We start from the raw sequence: 9084 nt of genomic DNA, 5'->3' as shown, positions 1-9084 counted from the left end.
AAAAAAAAAAAAAGGGAGTCCATATCCTGTACTTAATTTTTTCGTTTTTAATACTGTACTTGCTGAATCACTATTGTTTGCTGCTGTAATATAAAACCACTGAAGTACCAGGTAGTTCATTGCCTCTGGCTAGTTGTTACCAACCACTTCCTTCTCATGTGAAAGATTTCATTGATGGGCAGAGAACACTGCAAGATTGATGTTAATTATCAAGACTTATAGTTTGTTTTAAGGGGGTGTGGCCTCCCTTAATAGGCCTCCCTTAGTATATTGAACTTATTTTAGTACAACAGCTTCATGTTTAAATTAAAAAATAACTGATCAAGTATTCAAACTTTACATAATTTACATAGTGTCCTCTTCATCATCCTGCTGAGAAATTGCCAAGTGTAAATTAACACTGTGGGTAGAGTCTGTGTACACTGTGCTGTGTGGTTTATTCTGCTTTAAAAGGTCTGGAGCAAGTCTTCTGCCCTGGAACCCTACCTGTTCCTTAAGCAGATCCAACACTTGATGGAGACATTCATTTACAGAGAGTTCTCCGGTTTTCAGAACAAGCTCTGGATGCTCTGGACGTTCGTACTCTGAATCAATCCCAGTAAAACCTGGCAATAAACCAGAGATATCAGTCAGACCCTATCAGCATTAATACTACCTAATCACTTGACTGAGACAGAATTACAACATGTGGTAAACTAGCCTGTAGATATTCATAGGGTCTGGGATGACTTTCATATCTCATAGATGTTTCTTGCTGTGAGTACCATCACACTGACCTTTGATCTCTCCAGCGCGAGCCTTTTTGTAAAGTCCTTTCACATCCCTGCTCTCACACACTTCAAGAGGCGCGTGGACAAACACTTCAAAAAATGGCAGCCCGGAACTTGCGTGGACGCTCCTTGCCTCGTCACGATCCTGTGGGAGAAACGGCACGGATACATGATTTCAATGCATTTTTGATTCGAGGTCGACTTAAAATCTAGCGTCAACCTTTGTTAGGCAATGATTTCAGTCTTAAATAAACACATGCAGCATGTAAATCTTAAGCTTTCCTCACCTTGGCGAAAGGAGAGATGAAACTGGTGACACAAACGAGGCCGGCATCGGCAAACAGTTTGGCCACCTCTGCGACACGCCGGATGTTCTCCTCGCGGTCTTCAGCAGAAAAGCCGAGATTCTTGTTCAGGCCGTGGCGAATGTTGTCTCCATCCAGTGAGTAGCAGGGGATACCATGGGAGACGAGATAATCCTCCAGGGCAAAACTGATAGTAGTCTTTCCAGCACCAGACAAACCTAGAGGTAAAAGCATGGTGGTAAATAAGCAAATTGATCCCAGTCTAAATATGGTGGAAAAACTATAAAGATTTACCAGTGAGCCAGATGGTGCAGCCCCTAAAGCCCCCCTTGGTGCCCACGACCTGCCCTCTCTTGCTCCGGCTGACGTGGTGGGCCTGGTACACCACATTGGTCGCCTTGTTGAGATTCTAAAAGAGAAGCAGCAGGGGCTCCAAATATATTATAAATATATAGGCTAATATATTACAAGATATAGACCTAATGTATAGGCTCAGAAGCAGACAAAAGGGTATTCAGTTTGAGCGTATTCAGTTCACACACCAAATGACATATTTACCTGGATAGACATCACAGACAAGTCTCACCTGCTGTTCACGATGTCATAGAACAAATAGCATTTGCTTTTCACTGGATCCTTTTAAATTTACTTCCAAGTCATGTAAAGTAACACGTCATATATAATTTTTCAGACTAGACGAATCTGGTTTTACAAGGATAAAGTAACTATGTGGATGTGAATGAATGGAGCTGTAAAGACTTATAAATGGGAGGGTAGGGAAGCTCATGAGGGATGCAGGGAGGGAGGGAGAGGGAGGAATAATTGACAATGTGTCTAGTGTGCTGCCTGTAGCCAAGCGATGATGTGGCAGTGCTCGTGCCCACACGTTCACCCTCTGCACCCAGTCGCCCTTCTTCCCTACACCCTTACGCCTATAATGCCTACCCAATATGAAAGTAGTTTAACAGTTCGAAGGACCGCACAGGATTCCAGCTGCCATTGGATGAACTTCTGTGAAAAGAGCCCTTTTTTCCTGGTGCTAACACAGCCTCGGTTGTAAAAAAAAAAAAAAATCCTGCACTCTGACACAGCACAAATCAAGGTGTGTTTCAATCAAAGGACATGGAAGGCATACCGCATGTGAAAAATATACAGACCCACACGCTGTGGGAGAGGCCTAGACAAACAGGGCTATTCTCTTAAACATAGGAGCCACCTTCCACTGCAGCCTTGCGCTGCCAAAACACCACCTCATCATGAATACAATGATGGTACTGGCTGGAAAAACAAAGTCCCATCATTCACTATTAAAAGTTGTAATACCTCTTGTAATAATACCATCCTACCTTGATAGTTTTTACCCTCTTTTCATTTCAATCCCCTTTTCATTTTCTCTTGTTGTTGCATTCCTTTTAAAGAATGCCCCTTGTGTAACTCTTCTCCCCTCGCTCCAGTTCAACTCCCATCCTCTTTCTCAGGAAATCACAGGGGATAAATGCTGATAACTATGTCAGCGAATTCCTCAAAGAAAATGACACATGAGTATTTCTTACTTACTTAATTGCTCCTGAGTTGCTCAGCATGGCAATTCTGAAAGCTTAGCCAATTGAATTAGCTACTAAATGTCAAAAGGAGCGACTATTTCGCAACTTCCTTTGAAAAGTGACTTTTTATCAAGAAAGCTGATGATTAATCTTCGTGGTTGCATCAGTGTTACAGTGTCAGTAATGATGCACCCCTTCAGTGGTGTATCTCTCATATGTGGCTCCACATACGTCTGCGGCATTCCCGTGCAGCATCACTCTGGCACTTTAACAGGGGCCTCTTTCTCCCCTCTCTCAAAAGACACTCTATGTTATGAATGAACTACACTGACATGGATACGTTACTACAACAACTGTCCCATTCAGAGTCGAGGCAAGTCTACAAACAGCCACACCTGGCAGGACAGTAAAAAAAGCCTGCTTTTCAGAAAATTGCATTTAAATAAATAATCACTCCTAAGGAAAAAAAGAAGGGTTTTTTTCTGCACGACCAGCAGACCTTCGTAGTAAGATCGCCGTTTTTAAGGAGGGCTTAAAGCAGGTAGTCTATGAACGTGACACTAAGTTCGCACACATGTCGGGCTGCTGGCTGACACAGTACATTTCGCTTTTTGTGGGGCTAATCTGATGACAGCTTAAATTTCTGGTGTCTGATTCGACCCGTTATCTCCACATCTACTCACTGTGCGAAGCCTCACTCCGGACATTTCGCTCTAGTGTTATGCCGCCAAAGGACTCCTGGACGCCGGACTCGGACCGCTGCACACACGCAGGCCTGGATGTTCGTCGGATGCTGGATCGACTTATAAAGCAAGAAACTTTGGGCTGTAGTAATCGAAAGAGGCAACGGAGGGGGGGTGTTTAAAAGGGACTTTCAAGACACGTAGCACTCCACTGGCCCTGCCTCTCCTCCTGGCCCTCCTCCTTCAACGTTAGAAAAAAAAAAGCGGATACTGGCAAACTTCAAGAAAAACGGCACTAGCAACAAAAACGAGGTAAAACCGGGTAAAGCTGGATATATCGACCCAATGACACAAACTGGCAAACGTTGGAGTAAAAATCACTCTTACTGAGGCGTCGAGGAAGTCGCTGGTGTCTTCCCATTTCCCCCCACACGTCCAGACGCCACTGGCTCACACCACACCTCACCCCATATGAAAAAAACCTCTTTAAAAAATCCAGTCATAAAACAAGCAAGTAGAAAGTTTCTCCTGGATGGAAATCTATTTTGTCACAAAAATGGGGCAACAAGGGGTTAAATGTAGCCCACGTTTAATGATTAAATGTAGGGCACAGTAAGGAAGCACCAATGGGAGAATGAGCCCCTCCTTAGAAGGGGTCTTTCAAAGGGGTCTTTCAAAGTTTAGAAGTATCAATAAGTGAGTTCATAAGTTTGTTTAGCAACAGAAAAAGATGTGTAATCAACTAGCCAGACATTTCTAAACCTTACAAAATATAAGCGTTAATTCAATTTTATTTATTTAGAGCCAAATCGCAACAACAGTCACTTTAATATTGTAAGGTATAGACCGTATAAGAATACAGAGAAAACAGAGATAACCCCAACAAAGCAGTTGTCCTACTATGAGCGAGCACTCTGCAACAGTGGGAAAGAAAAACTACATTTTAACAGGAAAAAAAACTCTGGCATGCCAGGTTCAGAGAAGTGCAGCGATCTGCCACAACCGTTTTGGGGTGAGGGCAGGGAGACAGGACAAAAGACAACTTATCTAGCCATTACTATAAGCTTTATCAAAAAAGAAACTTTCAGGCTTAACCAGAGGCTGTATATCTGCCAAACCCAAAGTAGGAGCTGATTCCACAGAAGATGGGCCTGAAAGCTCGAGGTTCTGCCTTCACTCTACTTTTAAATACCCTAGAGTGAAGTGCTCTGTTGGAGTGATATGGTAATATGAGGTCCTTAATATAAGGTGGGACTTGACTATTCAAGATCTTTTATGTGAGAAGAAGGATTTTAAATAGATTCTAAAGTTCGCAACAACTAACTTTAGAAAAGAGTCGGTGAAGGGAAACCAGCATGGAAGAAATATGCTTTCTCTTTCTAGTCTCTGTCACTACTCTTGCTGCAGCATTTTGGATCAACTGCAGTCTTTTAGGGAGCTTTAGAACAACCTGATAATAGTGAATTTCTGTAGTCCATTTTAGAAGTAACAAATGTGGAAAGTAGTTTTAAAGCATCACTCTGAGGAAGGATGTTTTTTATTTTAGAGACACTGCAAATGGAAAAGAGCAAGCATACCTATTTGTATAACATGCACACTGAAGGACATATCCTGATCATAAACAACTCCAATATTCATCTCAGTGTTAGTGGAGGTCAACGTAATCCCATCCAGAGTAAGTATCTAAGTAAGGAAGTTTCTAAGATTTTTAGGGTGAGTAAAATAACCTCAGTTTTATCTACATTTAGACACTGAAATATCCATGTCATTCAGGCCTATATGTCATTAAGACATTTCTGCAGTTTAACTAATTGTGTGTCATCTGGTTTCATGGATAGATAAAGCTTTATATCATCTGCATAACAATGAAAATGTATGCTATACCTTTAAATGATACTGTGTAAAGGAAACAAATATAATGTAAATAGAACTGGTCCCAGCATGGAATCCTGTGGAACTCCAGATTCAACAAAGTGCTGGAAATATTCCTGAGAGATTTTGGCCCTGATGGAGTTGTTGCACATCCATGACGCAAATCTCTTGTTCTACTACATTCCAAAGGTGCTCTATTAGATTACAAATAGACTATATTAACCAATAAATTTACAAGATTAGTGACATTCTGCTAGCACAATATTGCATTTTGTGTATCTTTCTTCAGTCTCAGATGACTGCAGGTTTCACCCAATCTTATAAACAGTACATTTGCATAATGACAACTCACCACGTCCAGATGAACAGAATCAACTTTTGGGGATACATGATTGAACCTGCATCAAGACGTAACATGTAACTTGGTCAAGAGCAGTTTATGTTTAGCGTTTCAGTTTAAAATAGTCCTTTTTATTTTTCAGTATGGTCAAAGTACAGAATAAATTAAATTTATCATGAGAATGTTTAGGAAGTCAAATTAATGTAACTTTGATCTGGCAACAAACTAAAGTAACTTCCACGTCCCCTTCGTTAGAGCAAATTAGATCATATCTAAATTTAGACCGCGTTTAAAATTTAAAAGCAGGAATGTTGTTTGAAACTTTAATCAATCTAAACAATCTTTTTTACCTGAAATGTTAGTGAAAGATCAAAAGCAAATAAAATATTTTAACTAATGTATTTACAAGATTAATGATTTTTGCTAGCACGATGTTAAATATGGTTTGCCATACCTGCATTCTCTGACTGGGCGTTTAGATTTTGTTGTAAATTTATAGTACACCTATAAGATGAAACATTCCTTTAAACTGAATGCTTAAAATCAATGCTGAAATGATCCCCAGTTATTGCTATTTTAAGTAACAGTTTTGATCATTGCTTTTAATGTTATACTATGGATAATAAAGAAAAACATAATAGTCACTATATATTTAAGGTGTGTTCACTGACTTACACTTTTAACCTGTGCTCCAAAGAACAAGCAAGACCATGTTCCATTTTTAAAACTGCTGTTAGCTTCTGATTATGTTGAGTGGCACAGTTAATTTAATTTCCCTTTATTAGTCTGTTTTCACTTGTAAATTAGCTAGTTTTATTTCTGTTTATTTTATTTGTTTTTGTGGTCTGCAGGCTGGATGTGGCACCAAGGAAGTTAATCACTGATATTAAATAATAATCCCAGTTATTAAAAAAATGTGCCACCACTTCATTGTCCATTCACAAAACCAAAAAGCATTTTCTGTACATTTGTATTTTCCTTATTTCATTGCTTAGATGAGTGCTACAGTATAGTTATTAGCAGATGCATCAGATGTCAGCAGAATGAGGCAAAAAATGAGAGCGACAGTAGGTTTGGCTAACAGCAGACTACTTGTTGAATACCAGTTGTCTTTAATGAGAGTTTGCTGAATGAATCCAAATGAGAAGCCTGTGCTATAGTACAAGTAACAGAGCAGGAAAAACAGATGCTGTTGTTTTACAGCTCTGTTAGTGGAGATCATCCATTTATATATCATGATAGATTGAAAGACTGAAAGATGGTTGTTGCTTCTGGATCTCAAATGTGAAGCCAGACTTGCTTAACACATGTATACGTGTATTTAAACATGTATTCTTCTAAATGGCCAGCAGGGAGCACTTCCTCTGGTGGCAAAAAGACTTGCAATTCTGAGAAAACAGCCATCAGCCTCCTTGCTCTGTGGCCTAAACACTCTGCTGATGACTGTATGTGTTCATTTGCCAGTTTTAAGCCTTGCTGATAAGATAAAGTTTATTTTGTAAACTATGGTCATCATTAGAGCAAGAAAAGAGAATAAAACAGCATATGCTCATTGGTGAATGACTTGTCAATCATGATTTCTTGGCCAATGGCTGTACAGCGTCCCTCAGTTTTACAGTCTGATCTACCAAACCGTAGATCTAAAGCTCGGACCAAACCGTTGCAATGGGACTTCACTGTTGTGGCTTTGCCCAGCTTTTACACCGTCTATAGTTTTCCATTGCAGAAGCATTATGTTGCTTTTCAGTGAAATAAAAATATGGCAATACAACAAAAAACAAACCACATCTGATGCTTTCCCGTCACTAACAAGTGCCATTTTGCTTAATTTTACTGCAGCTGTTTCATTTTGTTTGTTGTACATTTCATGCACTCTTTGCACTTCTGTAATGACTGTTCCATGGACTGGACTATGACTGGATTGTATTGTAGACAACTTTAGAGAAGCTTTTCCTATGACATTTCCAATATGCCTAACTTTTCCTTCTGGCTACCCAAACATTCACCTTCTCATTTATGTCACAGTAAATATTTAATGTGTAGCTATCAAAATTACATTTTCCTTTATTTTGTCATTTAGAAATAAATTGTGAATTTGAAAAAAAAAAAGATAAACCCAGTGTCCAACCTTTTTATTAATATTGTTTTTTGTTGTTGTTGTTTTTTTAAATCAAACATACAGACATGTTCTCTTTTCATGGACAAGTGAATCTTGGGAGTGACCCCAATCCAAGAAGATGGTTCTTGCCCACAAATGGTAGTGCATTTAAAATAGTTTTTCACTGCTTTACCTTAAAAATAAGACAGAACACTGAGAAAAGTGAGTGACCTTATCTGCAAGTCATAAATGTTTACACTGGAAAAATGGATTATTTAATGAAAGCATTAGGTTGTGTAGTGATGATAGCGAATTTTGCAAAAAACAAAAACAAACCAAACCCAAAATGTTATATACTTTATTATAGCAGCGATAATACTGAAATGCTACAGGAACTTCAGATTCACTTTGTAGGTTTGGGTCTTTGGGTGTTTCAGAGACACTGGATTGCTAGAGTGAAAATCCTGTTCAGAAAGGCCGTGTTGAACAGTGAAATATTCATGGAATAACAGACACATTCTGACTAAGGTAATGCTTGTATAATGCCTTCTTTTCCAGAAAATACTGTGCTTGCCTAAACTTCAGCAGGCTGCTTGAACAGCTGACACTCAGTTTCAAAGTCGCAGCCTTGGAGCAGATCCCTGTAGTGCTGCAAGACATCCTGATAGAGCGGCATGGAGGCCTGATCAGCCAAACCGGGGAATGTTACAGGCTTCTCATTGAGCAGCGGCTGCAGTCTGAGGTCACCTCCCCCGCAATCATAAAGCACCAGGATCAAGTTAGCTGCATAGGGCAACATATGGCTTGTGCGAAAGGAACGGCGGGTCTGTGCAGCGAAGTTAGTTGATGTCAGCGGTTCGCTGTCATTGAAGAAGCCCAGAAGGGTAAGCAGAGGCAGGAGGGTCTCTGCATGGCCCACCTGGACTGTCACAGCTTCAGCCACCTGCTGGCCTGACCTACAGAATACACAGTTTCAGTGTTGAAATATCAGAACTCAAACAGTCAGTTAATTGGTTTGTTGATTGCCACATGGACTCAGCATTTCTGACAGCCTGTGAACACCAGGTATCTAATAGGGATTGGCTGAGCTTATCAAATATGGGGATTGTGGGGTTATTACCATCTTCAAATACATTGAAGTGATTGACATTAATTTAAACTGTAAATATGACTGTAGTTTTTATTTCTAAATAGTTTTTAGAAATAGCATTTAATTAATTAAAAGTACATATCAGGGAGGAGCAGGAAATAGAAATTCCAGCTAGAAATGAAAACGAGTCAGAAGCAAAGGCAAGGTAAGGCAAGGCAAGTTTATTTGTATAGCACATTTCAACAACAAGGTGATTCAAAGTGCTTTATATACGACATTAGAAACAAAAACAAATAAAAAGCATGATTTAAAATTGATTAAAACAAGCAAACAAACAAACTAATTAACAAACAAACAAAACAGTATATAAAATCAAAACAGA

The 9084-nt window shown here is 39.5% G+C and overlaps 2 protein-coding genes across 2 annotated transcripts in view; both read right to left on the bottom strand.

Moving 5' to 3' along the window:
• Nucleotides 1-3727, bottom strand: part of LOC102295709 (bifunctional 3'-phosphoadenosine 5'-phosphosulfate synthase 2) — a 13671-nt gene extending 9944 nt beyond the window's left edge. Inside the window, exons 1-5 of the mRNA XM_005914115.3 lie at nucleotides 3303-3727; nucleotides 1370-1484; nucleotides 1058-1293; nucleotides 777-915; nucleotides 487-605 (exon numbers count right to left, since the gene is read on the bottom strand). Of these exons, the coding sequence (XP_005914177.1) occupies nucleotides 487-605; nucleotides 777-915; nucleotides 1058-1293; nucleotides 1370-1484; nucleotides 3303-3326 (633 nt within the window). The 5' untranslated portion in view covers nucleotides 3327-3727. The remainder of the gene's footprint in view (nucleotides 1-486; nucleotides 606-776; nucleotides 916-1057; nucleotides 1294-1369; nucleotides 1485-3302) is intronic.
• Nucleotides 3728-7956: 4229 nt separating this feature from the next.
• LOC102296220 (multiple inositol polyphosphate phosphatase 1) overlaps nucleotides 7957-9084 on the bottom strand; it is a 19883-nt gene continuing 18755 nt past the window's right edge. The window contains exon 5 of the mRNA XM_005914117.3: nucleotides 7957-8568. Coding sequence (XP_005914179.1) covers nucleotides 8187-8568 — 382 coding nt within the window. The 3' untranslated portion in view covers nucleotides 7957-8186. The remainder of the gene's footprint in view (nucleotides 8569-9084) is intronic.

This window comes from Haplochromis burtoni, unplaced genomic scaffold (genome assembly GCF_018398535.1).
Source record: "Haplochromis burtoni strain Fernald_Lab_line unplaced genomic scaffold, NCSU_Asbu1 Contig_7, whole genome shotgun sequence".
NCBI lineage: Eukaryota > Metazoa > Chordata > Actinopteri > Cichliformes > Cichlidae > Haplochromis > Haplochromis burtoni.
The sequence above is the reverse complement of the archived record's forward strand: the minus strand, read 5'-3'. Positions and strand labels throughout refer to the sequence as shown.